We start from the raw sequence: 18,422 nt of genomic DNA, 5'->3' as shown, positions 1-18,422 counted from the left end.
ATCTTTTCAAAGTCGTCTTAACTTCAATGACTCCAATTTTGCGAATATATCTCCTAACTTCTAGACTTTTCCTTATTTGCCACTTCCAAGTTCAATCTTTCATTTAGGTTTTCATTAAACATCTTATCAAAATACTTTCTTTTCCTCACATCTTCTTCTCTAGTTAAGATATTATCATTCTCGTCCTTTATACATTTTAAATTATCTAAAACTTTGTATTTTTTTTTTCTCTCTAGCTCTAGCAAGTTTATAAATGTCTCTTTCTCCTTCTTTTGTATCTAGTCTATTATATAAAGTTTCATAAGCTCTATGTTTAATTTCACTAATGGTCTTTTTTGCATTTTTTCTTGCCTCTTTATACTTTTCAAGGTTTTCTATATTTCTACAACTTTGCCATATTTTATACCATTTTCTTTTTGTCCTAACGGCTATTTGAACTTCTTGATCCCACCAACAACTTTCTTTACTACCAGAGTAAACTCCTTTGAACTCCCCTAAAATCTCTTTTGCTATCTTTATGATAGAGTTAGCCATTTTATTCCAAATAATATTCGCATCTACCTTACCTCCTATTGTCCAATCACACTCTTTGATAATTTTATCTTTGAATTTTTCTATATTTTTTCCCTTCAAGCTCCACTACCTAGTCCTCTTAACAACAAAAACAACAACAAAACAAGCCTCAGTACGTACATCTAATATTAGGACTTTATGCTGTGTAGCCAAACCTTCACCTAGAATAACTTTGCAATCCTTACAAGATAAATTCCCCCCTTCCTAGTCAAAAAGTAACCTATCTTACTTATATTTTGCCCACTTTTGAAAGTTAATAAGTGTTCTTCTCTTTTGATAAAGTATTCAATAGTAGTAAATCGTAAAACATGAAAAATCTAAAATTTGATCACCGGTCTCATTTTTATCTCCATATCTATGTCCTCCATGTATCCTCTCATAATCTATATTATCCTTTCCAATGTGTCCATTCAAATCAGCTCGTATGAATGTCTTTTCATATGTAGGTATCCCTTGTAAAATAATATCCATATCTTCCAAATTTGTCTTTTAAGATTTTCTGCTAAGATTATTTGGGGAGCATACGCACTAATGATATTTACAATTTCTAAGCCTATAGCTATCTTGATTTTAATGATCCCATTCCTTATTCTTTTAACATCTACTACATTATCTTTTAGGTCTTTGTCTACAATGACTCCCACCCTGTTTCCATGTTTCTCCTCAATCGTTGGTTATTAGACAAAGACCTAAAATCCACTCTAATAACCAACGATTGAGGAGATACCCAAAAAAAAACAATCAGGAAACAAGAACATATCACTGGCAGCTAAAAATGGCAAGGTTGAATTCGAGGCAAAAGTTTGGTGCCCCAATAAAAAGCAATGACAACCGACTGAAATGTGCAGTAAGTACCCTTTAATGCTAGAAATTTAATGTCAATAACAAAATCAATCGAAGAATGTGAAGAGCAATGGGGGATTGCAAGAATTTTTCAAGCTAAAATCAAGATTGGCAATAAAGTAAAGCAATCAGCAATGTTGAGGTAACCTCCTACTCACGCCACCTGACATCAACAGTGATCTTGCAAATTTTCTTTTGGATTCAGCACAAATAATTTTCAGATTGTCTTTGTTGAGTAGTTGGGTAAAATGGAAGACATAAACTTAATGATAGGTCTATCCCTCTATTTATAATATATGTAAGTACACAGAAATGACCATAATACCCTTACTAACTCACACTTATTACAAACAAAACTCTAACATATAGTAATAATAATGCTAAAAGACTAAATAACCATTAACAATCCCCCTCAAGCTGGAGCGTATATATCATATGCTCCTAACTTGTTACAAATGAATTTCACATGAGCACCTCCCAAGGCTTTAGCGAAATAAATTAGCAAGCTGAAACTCAGACTTCACATGAGTGGGCGTAATGAGGTTCTATATAAGTTTCTCTCGAATAAAGTGGCAATCAACTTCAATGTGCTTTGTCCGCTCATGGAAGACAAGATTGGAGCATGGTATTAAATAACGGCCATTACGTAACAAAAAATTAGGCCTCCGATACTGTTACAGACCACTAATGCAGTGAGCAGAAAATTCACAGCCGTAACGGCCTGTAATGACCTTTACACTATGTTACAGCTGCCAATAGGCCCGACACTTTATCTCCTCGAATCTGTTTCATTTTTTGTGTTTCTCTTCGCGTGTTGCTGCTTCTTCCCCCTTCATCTCCTTCGTCCAGCTTAGATCTACTAATCTAAAGCTTTGAAACCACAAAAATCAGCTTCGATTTGTTGTTTGAAGACGTGCTCCACAGGTCGGCTGAGTCGGCTCTCCAATCTGTGGGGATTTCACAATTTGTCGGCAAAATTGCTGTTATTTGGCAAAGTTTAGGGTAGATTCTACGAGGAAATCTTGAGATCAAGAAGAAATTTGAACATTTAAAGGCTTGCAGCTCAAACTCACTCCATTCGATAGGTTTGGCCACTTCGAAACTTGGGTAGTGCCTTCTTCCAGACTCCAGTCTTCATTCTTCTCTTTTTTTTTAATTATTTCTTTTAATTTGAAGCAGCAAAGGCTACTCCAGCCTAATACAGTGCTAGTGTAGCCTACTAAATTACTAATAAATTAGTAATTTAGTTTATTTTATAGTTTTAAGTTTATACTTATTATTTAATTACTTTTATTTTATTTTATGTATATAAATTTGTAAATAATTATATAAGTAAAATTTATTAATTAATATAAAAAGTAGTATAAAGTATAGAATCTATAGAGTACAGAATTAGAATTAATATATAAGTGAAAATTATTAATTAATATAAAAATTTCCGCAAATTATAATTCTACATATTTCTCAAATTTAATCCATCATTTATGTTATATTATTAAGTAATTAGCTAATTATGTGCCATTTTATTCTTAATTTCTTGAATCAAGGGGAAGATTCTCAAATAGCAAAGAGAGTTGGTGATGGGATAAAGATGTACGAAAAATCATAAAGACAAAAAGAATTTGGTATAAAACGTGGTAAAAATGTAGAAACAGAGATAACTTTGAAAAATATAAGGAGGCAAGAAAAATGCGAAAAGCGCCGTTAGTAAAGCTAAATATAGATCATTTAATAGTTTGTATGATAGATTAGGTACAAAAGAAGGGGAAAGAGATATATTTAAACTTGCTAAAGCTAGAGAAAGGAAGAGCAAAGACTTAGGAAATGTAAAATGTATAAAAAGTGGGGATGATATTGTCTTGGTTAAGGATGAAGATATTAAAGAAAGATGGCGAAATTACTTTAGTAAGTTGTTTAACGAAAACCAAATAGAAGACTTAAACTTAGATTTTTCAAATGAGGAAAAGACTAAAAATATAAGATTTATTCGCAAAATTAGAGTTAACAAAGTTAAGTTTGCACTAAAAAATGAAAAATGGGAAAGCTATGGGACCAGATAACATCCCAATTGAAGTTTGGAAATGATTGGGTGATAACGGAATATGGTTAACTAATTTATTTCATAAAATTGTAAAAACTAAGAAAATGCTAAATGAATGGAAGAAAAGCACTTTAATACCTATATACAAAAATAAAGGAGATATTCAAAATTGTAATAACTATCGTGGAATTAAACTTATGAGTCATACGATGAAACTATGGGAAATGGTAGATGAACAAAGATTAAGGCTAGAAATGAAGATCTCAGAAAATCAATTTGGTTTTATGCCTGGGAGATCTACCACAGAAGCTATTTATCTTTTAAGAAGATTAATGGAAAAGTTTAGGGAAAAGAAAAGGGACTTGCATATGATATTTATTGACCTTGAGAAAGCATATGATAGGATACCTAGGGAAGTTCAATGGGGAATTTTAGAAAAAAAGGGTGTATGTAGTAGGTATACCGATGTCATTAAGGATATGTACGATGGAGTAATGACTAGCGTAAGGACTATAGATGGAGAAACTAGAGAATTTCCAATTACCATAAGTGTACATCAAGGATCTGCTTTGAGTCCTTATCTTTTTGCTTTAATGATGGACCAATTGACTAAGAGTATTCAAAGGAAGTTCCATGGTGTATGTTGTTTGCAAATGATATTGTATTAATTGACGAAACTAGGGATGAAGTAGAAGCTGAGTTAGAATTATCAAGAGAAGCTTTGGAATCTAGAGGCTTTAGGATAAGTAGAAATTAAACAGAATATATGAAATGTAATTTCAGTAATGATAGGAGGAATATTGGAGACAAAGTTAAACTTGATGATGAAGATATAAATAGCACTTGTAGATTTCGATACCTTGGATCTATTATGCAAGCTGAAGGAGAAATTGAAGATGATGTAATGCATAGAGTTAAAGCAGGTTGGATAAAATAGAGAAGTGCTTCAAGTGTGCTATGTGATCGTAGAATACCCTTAAAATTAAAAATGAAGTTTTATAGGACAGCTCTAAGACCAGCTATGTTAAATGGATCAAAATGTTGGGCGACGAATAAACATAATATCCAAAAAGTAAAAGTTGCCAAGATGAGAATGCTTAGATGGACGAGTGGTATAACATTGAAAGATAAATTAAGAAATAAACATATTCGTGGTAAGTTAGGTGTAGCTCCTATAGAAGATAAGATCATGGAGGGACGACTCAGATGGAATGGACACTTACAATGTAGGCCACATAGTGCACCTGTGAGGAAGAGTGACTTAGTTACTGTAGGGGGCAGTAGAAGGGGTAGGGTAAGACCTAAAATAACTTGGGAGGAGATAGTGAGTAAGGATTTAATATCCTTGAATCTATCAAAAGAAATGGTCCATGATCGCATAAATTGACGGAAAAGGATTCATATAGCCGACCCCACTTAGTGGGACTAAGGCTTGGTTTTGTTGTTGTTGTTGTTGTTGTTGTTTTTGTTGTTAAGTGTAGAAGTCATCTAATCAAGCATCAACATGCCACATCATAAAAAAGGAAGTGAAGAGCTACCTAGTGAAGACATTGGTTGGCATTTTTCTACTCCAGTGGAAGGTAGTAGACATGTTGTCTTATATAAATTATCGAGGAAGACAATTAAATGAGGAATTACACAATTGAACAACACTTGACACATAAAAAGGTCAGGTGTCTTTGTGTCCAAATGTAACCACGAAGGTTAGAAAAGAATTGATGAAACATCTACAACAATATGCAGAGAGGAAGAGAGATAAACAAAAAGGGCAAAAGGAACTAGAAGCTCAAATTAGAGGAGATTTTGAAAATTTGAGTGATGAAGAAGATTCAGATGAGGAAAGAATGAGATTTTCTCGACAAGAAAGCATATGAGCACAACAAGAATGAGAAAAGAGGTAAAGATTTAGGACAAGAAGAGGTGGAAGTGATAATTATTACGAACAAGGGCGGTGGCTCTGGTAGTGGCAGTGCCGGTGGTTTTGGTAGAACTCGGTCACAAAGTGCTCGAGAAGCTGGAGGTAATGGACAACAATGGATTAACCCTGATGCCCCTGAAGCTAGATTAAGGGCGATGGACCCTACTCTAGAAAGAATTAGGAGTGTCAATCAACCAAAAATAAATACCAAAATTCTGAAGGGTTTAAGAAGTAAATTACGAAAAGAAGTGGGCAAATTCCTAATTTATAACCACATCCCCACCAATGTAGTTGACTCTCCATTTATGCAGCCGATGCTTGATGTTGCTGCAGAGGTTGGAAAGGTCCATCACCCTATGAAGTCTCAAAAATATATTTGGAGCAAGAGTATCAGGAAACGAAAAATTATATATCTTCTTTTGCTAGCATTTGGATAAAGAGAGGTGTAACAATTATGTGCAATGGTTGGTCACATGGTCTTAAATTTCCACAAAATTGTCGAAATTTCCTATTTTTGTCAACATAGAAATTGAAATGGCAATCGATTTCCGTCTTACACAATTTTCGTCGAAATCTCAACAAATCATCCGAAATTTATCGAAATCTCGAAATTTTAACTATACGATGAAATTTCGTCAAAATTCAAATGAGAAATTTAGGAGTGTAAGTGAAATTTCTATCTTAATTAATTTTATTTATTTTATCGAAACAAAATATTATTACAAGTGCTTTTGAAATTATATGAAAAAATAAACATAGAGTAACATTTTATTTAACCATTCATGTCTAAATTTTCATTATTTGTATAATAAATAACATTTAAATGATTTATGAATTTCATTTGTATTAACTGAATATGTTAAATGTACATTATCTTACAAATATGTTTGATACACATACTATTTTACAACTTTTACACCTCATACAAAACATAGATGTATTTAATTTGTAATATATTAGTCCAAAAACTTATATTATTATGTTTCTTAACGATTTCTAAAGTTTCACAAAGAATTTCATGCTTTACTACTAATTTTCGTTATTTTTTCAAATTGAAATCGAAATTGACATCGAAATCGAAATTTCCGTTGAAATTTCCATACTTTTGGAGCTTTGAAATTTGAGTCGAAATCGAAATTTAAGACCTTGGTTCGTCAAAGCCCACAAGAAAACACATGATAAAGGCACTGTTTTCCACAAGTCAATTGATGTCTCTGATATGCCGAACCAAACAACTGGATATTATTTCAAATAATTTTCTAATTTTGATTGGCTTGAGTCACTTGATGACTTGTATATAAGTTAAGTAATAGTAACTGTTAAATCTATAATTTCATTTCAAATTAATGGATGAGGTGGCTCAAAAAACTGGAGAGGAAAATGTTGCCCAAGTAGTGACTAATAATGAAGCCGTAATGAAGGTGGGAGGGATATTATTAATGCAAAAGAAGCTCAATCTCTACTAGACAACATGTGCAGCTCATTGCATAGATCTTATTCTTGAAGACATTGATAAGAAAAGTAATGTAAAGAAGGTCTTAGAAGATGCAAAAATAATAACCTCTTTTATTTACAACCACACATGGACAGTGAATTTCATGAAAAAATTCACAAATAATAGAGAGAATTTTTTTGTCCTACCATCACTCGATTTGCCACCAACTTTATTGTCTTGGAGACCATTGTTAGGCACAAACAAGCATTGAAAATAATGTTCACATCTGATGCTTGAAAAAACTCAATGTTTGGGATGGCAAAATCAGGCCTAGCATATGATGCGAAGAAGATTATCTTAGGGAAAGAGTTTTGGCAAAAGGCCCCCAATATAATTAAAATATAGGAACCCTTAGTGAAAGTTCTTATATTGGTTGATGGTGATGAAAAACCAACCATGGGTTTCACAATGGAGGCAATTGATAGGGCGAAGTTGGCCATTCAAAAAAATTGTCGGTTCTACAAAGATTATTGGAAAATTATTGATAACCAGTAGAGATTTCAATTGCACCAAGAATTACATGCAACTGGCAAGTGTAAATAAAATACAATTTCTTATTATTTCAACTTTTAAATTATGCATAGTTGCATTAAAACACTAATATTGATTAATATATTTGTAAATTTAATTTTAAGATATTTTTTGAACCCCCAATTTCTTTATGATGCCCCACCCTCTCCTAAAGTTGCTAAAGAAGTCATGGATGGGCCTAAAGTTGCTAGAGAAGTCATGGATGGGGTTAAAAAAGTGATAACCAAGCTGGTACCCGATATAGACACTCAAATTCGGGCTACTATTAATCAAGTAAGTATCGGTTCTATTGAATAATGAATTATTTTAATAATCTGTTGTACTTTCTATAATATATATCTAATTAATTAATTATACTTCACAATCCTTATTTTTTAGTTGTTACTATATCGAGATAGGCAGGAGACATTTGGAACTCGATTGGCTCAAAGGGCAGTGAAACAAACAATTCCTAGTAATGTAGCTAAATAATGGATGAATGGATCTATTTTGTCATTTTTGTGTTCAAATTTGACTTTTCAAAAATACATTATATTGAAAAATGTCAATTATTTATACAGTTGAATGGTGGATTCATTATGGCATGTGTGCTTCTGAGCTACAAAAAATAGAAATCAGAGTTCTTAGTCATACCACATTAGCTTCGCATTTTGAGCATAATTGGAGCACCTTTAGCCTTATCCATTTGAAAACAAGAAATAAACTAAAATACATGACACTAAAAAAACTTGTTTTCATGCATTACAATATGAGGTTAAAGTTGAGATATATAATGAGAAGAAGTCAACAGGACATTGAAGATAGTTTCAACCCTATCAATTTGGACTATATTTTCGAAGAAGATGATCCTTTGAGTCCATGGTTAAAGGAGAGAGAGGCACCATTACTCGATGGTCAGGACAACTCAAATTGGTTAGATAAAGAGTTAAGAGTATGAGTCTGTCATTACTCAAGTTCAAGTCCTGAACGTACACAAAGTGATGATAATCTTAGTTTGAGCCCGCCAAGTGATGATGGTGGTGGTAGTGGTGCTAGGACTAGGGCAGGAGGTGGTGGTGGTGGTGGTGGTGGTGGTGGTGGTGGTGGTGGCGGCGGTGGCGGTGGCAGCGGTACAGAATATGATTATTATGACACAGGGACACCATTTGTAGGAGATACATAAACTCCTAGGTTAATGATGCATGTAAGTATGTTAATATTGGGCTACGAAGCTCTTTTATGTGGATCATTATTACCAATAGGACTTCATACATATCCTCCTAGACATTATGGACTACATGATATACCCTAAAATTATGACTTGGGTATTCCTCCAGAGTACCAATCTTCACAATTCAGGAGGAGGAGTGCTACTAGTGGTGGCCCTAATGGGAGTCATGGTGCACAAACTAGAAGAAGTCACCAACACCGAGATCGAGATTCTGCTGAAGATTCATATGGTGTGGTTCGTAGTTTTGGAGACTTTCATTTGGATCATTCATCATCACAATCATATGGATCTCATCAAGCATATCCACCACCTCAACCCTATGATCCATATTATGCGTCTCATCCATATTCTAGTGGGTCGGGATCTAGTGAGTCTTCTTCTATACACCACCCACGGCCAACCCCAACTTATGGATATTATTCAGCATATGGTCAAGGAGGAGATTATGCACCTCCTATATCAGTTGGATTTTCACCACCAGTAAATTTTCAAGAGCAACAACGAACATGGGTATATTCAGCCATGTATTTCCACAAGGGTGGGGAGATAATTCCCAATCTCAATCTCAAGATAGAAATGCAGATTATAAAGACCCTCCACATCATTCTTTTTTGGCGGTGACATGTGCTATATTGTAATATTGTTTTCATGTATTCGACTATTGATACCAATCATTTTTCAAATTCATGTATGTGTATATTAAGTATTGACTCATTTTTAGCAATTCTATGTCTCTAATTAATTGATTCTTCATTTTAATTACATTTCTACATTTTTTACCCATTAAAGTAGTGCAAACTATTAAAAAAATGACTTTTTTTTGTCAATAGCGCACTAAAATTAATATAAAAATCATAGTGCCTATTAAAAAGCATTTGTAGGTTGAATAAAAGCAATCAAAATTCATTAAAAATCATATCTTAATGGATTTCATGCTTATTCGTCAATTTTGGCATGGTTGTGCATGCGTGAAACAAATTCATGCCGTTATGCCTGCTTCCCATTACGTAACACCCGCGTCTCCCACGTCCTGCAACACTGCAACCGTTAGGCGACGTTACGCGCGACCACAATTTCAAACCTTGGGTTGGAGGCAATATAAATAGCAACTCGATTATCACACATAAACTCCATAGGCTGGGAATGTGGAAAACCTAGTTCTTTCAACATGTTCTTCAGCCAAACAAGTTCACATGTAGTGTGTGCCATAGTCCTATACTCTAACTTAGCACTCGACTTGGAAACCACAATTTGTTTCTTACTTTTCTAAGGCACCAAATTAGCACCGACAAAGATGCAATACCCGGTTATGGATCTTCGACCAGACGGTGATTCAGCCCAATCTGCATTTGTATATCCCTTATATGAGTGAGACCCCGACCCAGACCTCTCCCTGGTGCATCTTTGAGATATCTCAAAATGCAAATTACTGCATTCCAATGACTTGTTCTTAGGGAATCAAGAAATTGACTCACAACACTTGTTGCGAAAGATATATCTAGTCGAGTGACTGTAAGATAATTCAACTTTCCAACAAGTCTCCGATACCGACCTGGGTTAGGCAACAAATCATCCATATTTGGCCTTAACTTACTATTAGGATCCATGAGTGTATCAACAAGTTTGGATCCAAACAATCCCGTCTCATCTAAAAAGATCAAGAACATACTTCCACTATGACAAGACAGTTCCCATACAAGATACTTCAATGGTCCAAGTCTTTGGTCTAAAACTTACTCTGTAGAAAAAGTTTTAGGTCTTGGATGCCACAATCATCATCACCGATGATCACAATGTCATCCACATATACAATACACAAAATACTACTCTATGGAGTATGACGATAAAATACAAAGTGATCTACTACACACCGATGAAGGCCAAACTCAAAACTACAACACTAAATCGATCAAATCATGCTCTTAGAGAATGTGTCTAAATAATCCAAACCATACACCTAAGTATACCCCTTAGCAACCAGGTCGGCCTTCAGACAAGCAACAGAACCATCAGGATTGACTTTCAACCCAGCAACAACCAACCACAACTTATCTAAAGGAAGAGGTACCAAATCCCAAGTTTCATTATCATGTAGTGCACGCATCTCTTCAACCATTGTCGTCGTCCACCAAGCATGGGATATGGCTTCAGATTTAGATCTTGGAAGAGCAACAGAAGACCAAGGACTAACAAACAATAATAAGAGGGTGACAAGAAATCATAACAAACAAATTAGAGATTGGATGTTGGGTACAAGTGCATTTACCTTTTCCAACAGCTATTGGAGGATCAACATCATGAGAAATAAGATCATCCGACAAGGGAACTAGAGGCATAGTAGTAGAAGTTGTAGGAGGCACTTCCCCCTTGAGTCGTTGTGTGTATACCTGCAAATTGGGATGATTCAAACGACAAGAAGGACTCAAACTGGATGAAGATGTAGGAAGATTGGGCACAGATACTAGGTTTGGATCTGGAAGGCAAGGCTGAGGAAGGAACTCATCAAGGTCAAAAGAACTCAAGGAATAAAAGTAGCATGGTGTAGACTTAGAAAAGATGACATCAATTGAGCAAAGAATTTGATTATAGGAATAGCCTAGAAAAATACATTTATAGCATAAGGATCAAACTTATCCATTCCAAGAGATAACTGATGGACAAAGGAAACACAACCAAATATATGAGGAGGAAAGGAGAACAAAGGAGCTTTAGGAAAGATAACTGAATATGGGATTTTATCACCAAGAATATAGGATGGCATTTTATTAATGAAGGAGCGAGTTGTAAGCACATAATCACTCCAAAAGATTTTGGGGACATTCAGTTGATACAATTGGGTACGAGTGACTTCAAGAATATGTTTGTTTTTCCGCTCTGCAACTCCATTTTGTTGTGAAGTGTGGGCACAAAGGACTGATGGATCATACCAGAGTTAGTCATATGAGTATTGAATTGGGTAATGAAGTACTCCTTAGCATTATCACTATGAAGTAACCTAACTAGCATATCCAATTGAGTCTTAATTTGGGAACAGAAAGCACAAAAGACATCAAACAACTCGGAACAATCTTTCATTAAACATGACCAAGTCATCCTAGAGTAGTCATCAACAAACAAAGTACCGAAACCCCAACCTTGAGATCACAGGACTAGGACCCCAAATATCATAATGGACAAGCATGAAAGGACTAACTACTCGCTTGTCGACCCAGGGAGCAAAGGGAACACAATGATGCTTGCCTAATTGATAGGACTCACACTCAAGATTAGACACAAACTTTAGCTTCTTCGTCACCTAAAAGCCTTCCCACCCTTGAATATGACCCTCCTTCAACCAATTCCAAATTTTAAAAAGGGTAGGTCAGCCACATTTTTTCAAACTTAAGGAGGCATTTGTTTCATGACTTCTTTCAACATTCTTTGGAATGTGATGCCCATGGCATCATTCCCACATTTGTTTGGGCATGAGAATCCTTGGTAGTAGGCACCTTAACATTCTTGGGAATGAAAGATTCCCACAAAACATGGGCATCTCATTCCCATCCTCTCACATGGGTTAGTTTCATGGGAATCTCATTTCCATGGAAATCCTACTTTTTGGACCAAATTCCCCTTGTTATTTTGGCGAGTTAGACAACAATGCCCCTGCCCCCCTATAATCTAGTATTATTACACTATTATTACATTTAAAACAATAAATTATTAACAAATTTAAAGTAATATTATTATTGTGCTTACTAATAAATTTAAAGCAATATTATTATTGTATTATAATTATATAGTTTAATTATTCATATTAATTTTTAGTATTGTGTAAGTTCCTCAAGTTGAGAAGAATGTCGAAGGTTCTAATGTGACTGGAAAAGGCAACGGTGTAAAGAAATGGGGAGATTTTTCATATTCAAAAAGAGATGAAAATAGTGATTTTGATAGTCATGGGGGATCATTGTTGGATGAGATCTAAGAACAATACGGGTATGTTTCTAACTCCTATGATGAAATAGGGATTTTATCTTATGTTCATCCATCCCTATTGGAAGTTTTGGAGAGAGTTTCAATTTTTGATAATGATGGGTTGACGAATATGGTATAGCGTTGGGATGGATTTTTGCCTATGCCAACGGAGGAGATCCAAAAGGAGTTAGAAGCACAAATTGTTTGGGATAAAATGGATTAAAGCTAAGTGATAATGGAGGTCATGAAGTGCATTCAGATGATGGCAAAAGCCTAAAGGTGAAGGGCCAAAGGGAATTAGCAAGTTTGAAGAATTCAGTTTTCTTAGTTAATTTCGTTTAGTTCTATTTTGTGACCTTGTGAATTTTTTGTTTTCTTTTTTCTTTTAGACACCATACTACAAATTATTTATTTATTTGACTATTTAAGTGTTGATTTTTTAAATTTTATAATTGTTGAGAAATTTTATGACATGGATTTAATAAAAGACATTGATGTAGGACAAGAAGTAAGACCTTGGGAAGTACCTTGCTGCAAAATAATTAAGAAGAGTTGGGTTAAGGAATTGTGGGGTTAAATTAGTAGTTTAGTATGTGTTTTTAGTATTAAATTAGAATAGGATTATGTGTATTTGAGGGTTGTTTGTAATATTTATGTAAAGTATGGGTTTGCTTGTAATTCATGTAGTTTTAGGGGTATGTGTATAATTTTATATGTTTAGGGTTTCTTATAAATAGTGTGTGAAAGCTATGTTGTAAGTTAGTTATTAATGAATGTGAATTGTTAATTGAACGTGAGTTCCCCTTGGTATCTCCTCTCTCCTCCCTTCCCTTTCCTTCCACTCTTCTATTTCTTCTAAATTCTCCCATGGCTACAGAACTTGATGCCGCCCCTGCATAAAACATATTCCTGGAAATTTTTTGTGTTCTTCATATATTGGGTATACACATGTCAAGGGTACAATGGTCATCTTCTTGAAATGACTACTAGGATTCCCATGTTCAACCAAACATTGACATGGGAATCTTATGTGCATTCTTGAGAATCTTACAACACAAATCAAACAAAAATATTCCAATGACGTAGGCATTCTATTCCTGGGAATGAGATTCCCAGAAATGTCATTCTATGGGAATATTTTTTATACCACGAACCAAATGCCCCCTTAAGGGAATAAGGCCCTATTGGACAGCATTGGAATCAAAAAGGATTGGTCTATGGTCGGAGATGGGCCTAAACAACACCTCTTGTACAATGTTAAGGAACAAATCTTCCCAAACTTTCATAAAGAGGAATCTATCTATATAGGATGAAGCTTTTTCCCCCAAGGCCACCCAAGCAAAACAGCCATTATTTAAAGGCACATCCCCAAGACAACATTCGCGAATAAAAAATCGAATCTTCTCATACTACCATTCACCCTAGAAACCCCTAATCTCTCCATCAAGATATGGTTAATACTGAAATCACCACCCAATACCTAGTGTGGATTACAAAGTCCATACAAACTATCCAACTCTTTAAAAAAAATATTACGCTGAGATGAATGAGAGGGAACCATTCACAAAAGTAAACGACTACTTCTCGACACCATTAATTTCTAGCAAGACCAACAGGGAAAAGGGTCATAATAAACAATCCTTTAACGATAAAATCTAGTATCCCAAATCACTAATGACCTCTTGAAACCCCTAAAGAAGGAAAAACTACTCACTCTTTGAACCTTGGGTCCCAAACGCTCCTAAAAAGCTTAGTAGCAAATCTCCTTTAATTTACTCATCCAATGTTTAGTTCTTTTGAGAGTCCTTAGAGATGCATATATAAGACTTCTTTGCATTCGTTCCTAGGAAGACCCATGTGGGTCCTTTAGTGTCATTTCCACATGTTTACGTCTTTCTTCATTACACAATGGAGTTGTTTCTCCTTTTTTAATTTCTAATAGGGAAATTTTTTCTTGGATCTTTCATTTTCATAGAGCTCTGAATGATAAAGAGGCAGTTAATCTTGCAATCATTGTTGAGAGGGTTGTCATCCTTCCACTAGGGAGGATGTGCAAAAGTGAAGGTTCGAGCCTTCCAAAGATCTTCTTGCAAATCTTTCTTTGAGTTGTCTTGGAAGGCCAAAGTTCCCACTAAAATTAAGGCTTTTATTTGGTTGGTTGTTCTTAATATAATTAAGACTAATAGTTTGTTGCAAAGTAGGAGGCCTTCTACGACTTTTTCCTTGGATGTTTGTGTTCTTTGTTTTGATAGTTATGAACATGCCTCTCATTTGTTTTCGCATTGTTCCTTCTCTTAGAGAATTAGGAACGGACTCCTGTGCTTTTGGAGAAAGTTGGGTTTGTTCGGGATTGAAGGAGGATATATATATGATCACTACTTTTTGAGGGTTGAGAGGAGTAAAGAAAGATTTGCCTTTTTCAGATGTGGGTTGTTTGGATAAGAAGGAACACTCATATTTCCAAAGGAAATAAAACTTCTTGATTTTGATTTGACATAAGATTCATTATTTGGCTTCAACTGTTGCTTCTGGCTGTTACGATTTGGATCGTCTTCCCAGGATGTTCAGGGTGATTGTGTTGCTGTTTTTCATTTGTTTGGGCTTTTAATTTTGTCCTTTTGATGCTTCTAAGAATATTCTTGTTCTTCAGTCTTGTACATTCTTTCTTTATTAATATTATTCTTCTTTCTAAAACAGCACCCCACCTATGTTTACACTGTGATTATGCTTAGAGAATCTAGAGTAAATTATTTGGCATGATGGGGAATCTTGGGTCTGCTCGACCTGAGTGGAAGAATTGTTAGTCTATTTCTTTTGAGGGGTTTGGTAGAAGGAAGGAGAGGGCTGCACTTAGGAAATGCAGAAATTTTGCAGTGCTGTGGGGCTTGCCCGGTGTGAGTGGAGGAATTGTTGTATATTTCTTTTGAGGGGTTTGGTAGAAGGAAGGAGAAGTTGCACTTTGAAAATGCGGCATTTTTGAAGTGTTGTGGAGATTATGGTCGGAGCATAATGCACAAATATTTTCAGGGAAAAAATTGAACTGGCAGCTGGTGTGGGAGAGGGTCCATTTCCATTACCTGGTCTCTTTACAGTGCGTTGATTTTGGTTGCTTTAAAGGAGTCGGCTTTACGAGGTTCAACAAGAATGAAGGAATCTTCTGCTCTGGAAATAACCTTTTTCTAGTTCTTTGTTTTATAAGTTTATTTTTCCTGGATTATTGCAGAATTTTGACGAGAGAAGTCTTTTTCTCCTTTCTGTAAATTCTGCTCTTATAAATGAAGTCTCTTCTTTTGTTATCTTTTAAAAACAAAATTTATTCTTCTTTTTCAATCAAAAATATCTGCGGTGGCTTTAATGAGTTGTAGGTCGAAAATAACTTGAAAGGGGCAAACTTCAAATCAAAAGAAAACAAAAAAAAAAACTGGAGAAAGAATCAAACCAGGCGCATAGAAGCTCAACATTCGGTTGGCATGGTACCTGGACATTCAGATGACCCAAACTTTCATCAGATGAAGCATATGTGTTGGTGGGTATATGTTTCTAATCAAATAAATTAAAGGAAAAGAGGGTGAGATGGAATGGAAGCACCACTACCAGGGGATAAAGGTGGAATGTTGAGGTCTTCTGATGTTATCGGGGATCCTCTTGTTAAGGTCTCTGAGGATCTCGGCCAGAGGGCGGGTAATGCAGGAGGAGGGCTTGTCCAGTGGCACCACGTAGTTGGAATTGGACACTGCAGCCACTTTCTTCGCATCTTTACCATTGCCATTACTGCTGCTGCCGCTGCCAACGCCGCTGCCGCTGCCGCCGCCGTTGTTATGGTCCACAACAGCAAGAACGCGAAGGACTAAACATCCGCCTCCTCCTAATCCCGTCCCCGTCAGTCGAACTCGGGCAGGGAAAGAGAACGACGATCGCGACGAGGCTGAGGCCGTCTTCAATCGAGCCTCCGTCACCGGGGAGACGAATTTTGTCACAAAACTGGCGTCTTGAAAGGCCATCAATCAAGACCACCGCCGAGACTCCTGCCGGATAAAATGACCTCTGTTAACTAGGTGACTTTTTGGCCGTGTAGGTGGCTTTTTGGCCGTGTAATAAGGGGACAGCCACAAAAGCGCTGCCCGACGGGGACTGGAACGTCTTTTAACAAGAAAGAAAAAAAAAGAAAAAAGTACTTATATTAAACCGCTGTGTTAATAAATAGTATTTTATTTATATTTAAATAAATATTTATTTTAAAAATATTTTTTAAAATTATTTTTGAAAGAAGACATATTTTTAAAATTTTTATTTTTCTAAAAATTATGCATCTAAAAAATATTATAATAAATAATCTCAAAATATCTTATAATTTAAAAAAAAATATTTTTTTATAAATGATTTTGAATGATAAATGGTTTAGCTTTTTAGTTTTTTTTTTTTTTTTTTTTTTGGTTGGTAAAAAAGGGGGCAAGGGTGACCACAGTAGCAACCCCGGGCATTACTATAAGCCTCCTCCCGCTGCAGAATGTACATAGTTGTTAGTTGTTCCAAATTTGAAAAATCTAATTCGAATCGAAATAAAATTTCAATTAACTTATTTGTTTGATTCAATTTCGATTCCTTTTTTTTATGATTTTCGATTATCGATTTGGTTTTATTTTTATGTTCGTGAACCAATGATTACTCGAACCGAACTGATATATGTATTTATTTGTAATATGTATTACTTATATTATTTAATAATATATAATATATGTTAAAATTTCAAAATACTATGCATAAATATTTTTTGGGCGATTATTTTATATAAATAAAATGCAAATACACACACTAAATAAAAAATCAAGTAAATTATCTTTTTTTCTTTAAAAAATTAAATCGAACCGTTGGTTAATCGGACCATCGGTTAACCAAAATGTTTAGGTCGATTTTAGTTTACAAAACACCAAACTGAAACCATTGGTTCATTTTAATTTTTGGAGGTTCAGTTCAAATAATCGAATTATAAATAGCCTTAATCATCACAATCCCAACGACGTTGTAGTAGCCCATAACCTCTTTGTAAATTCCAAGATTAGTCACTATTCCCACATACAATTTCTGTAACACTCCAACCCCGAGGGGCCTGAGATATTAACTTTTTACCATTAATTTACAGCGGAAGCAAATAAACTCAATTATTATTAAATTAGAGCACTAATTATCCATATTACAATCATTTATTTCAAAAGAAAAAAAATTGCATAAGCATAAATATCTGGTATCATACTAATATTTATAAAAAATCTTTATTTTTCTATCCCCACCTGCATGCTTACTAAGCCTAATTTCCAACATGCTCTTCAGAGTTATCTGAAATGAAAATATGATTGGAGTGAAACGACGCTCAGTAAGTAAATAAGATTATTATTAGTGTGTGGCAAAAATGAGTTTTTTAAAAATTTCGTAAAACAATATTTAACATTATAACTTCAAAACTATCTCTAAAATAAATATAAATTTAAAATTTTCTACATAAAACTTTTACCATCAACTATAACAGTAAAATTTTATAATCATATATTATAACTGTTAAATTAAACTTTTAACTTTAAAACTGTATTAATATTTAATGATAAATATACATATACTTTTCCTTATACGTTTTTTTTAAATCGTCATTTAAGCACTAAAATGATCATTTTCATGTAAACTTATACTTTTTTTTTCAAATCATCAGTAATTTTGTACACGTAATTAAATATGTATAAACATATATTGTAAAAACCACCCTTAGGCCTATTTGCCGTAAGTTATGTTTACCCCCATGACTGGGTTGTGCAGTCCAAAAACTTGACTTAACTGACTGGCCGACTAAACTAAATCAACGTACGTA

General features: G+C 34.6%; 1 protein-coding gene across 1 annotated transcript in view; it reads right to left on the bottom strand.

The window, feature by feature from the left end:
* Nucleotides 1-16,738, bottom strand: part of LOC131153061 (DNA repair RAD52-like protein 2, chloroplastic) — a 73,248-nt gene extending 56,510 nt beyond the window's left edge. Inside the window, exons 1-2 of the mRNA XM_058105091.1 lie at nt 16,160-16,738; nt 16,005-16,042 (exon numbers count right to left, since the gene is read on the bottom strand). Of these exons, the coding sequence (XP_057961074.1) occupies nt 16,005-16,042; nt 16,160-16,566 (445 nt within the window). The 5' untranslated portion in view covers nt 16,567-16,738. The remainder of the gene's footprint in view (nt 1-16,004; nt 16,043-16,159) is intronic.
* Between the last annotated feature and the right edge of the window lie 1,684 nt (nt 16,739-18,422).

This window comes from Malania oleifera, chromosome 4 (assembly GCF_029873635.1).
Source record: "Malania oleifera isolate guangnan ecotype guangnan chromosome 4, ASM2987363v1, whole genome shotgun sequence".
In the NCBI taxonomy this organism is placed as follows: Eukaryota; Viridiplantae; Streptophyta; class Magnoliopsida; order Santalales; family Ximeniaceae; genus Malania; species Malania oleifera.
The sequence above is the reverse complement of the archived record's forward strand: the minus strand, read 5'-3'. Positions and strand labels throughout refer to the sequence as shown.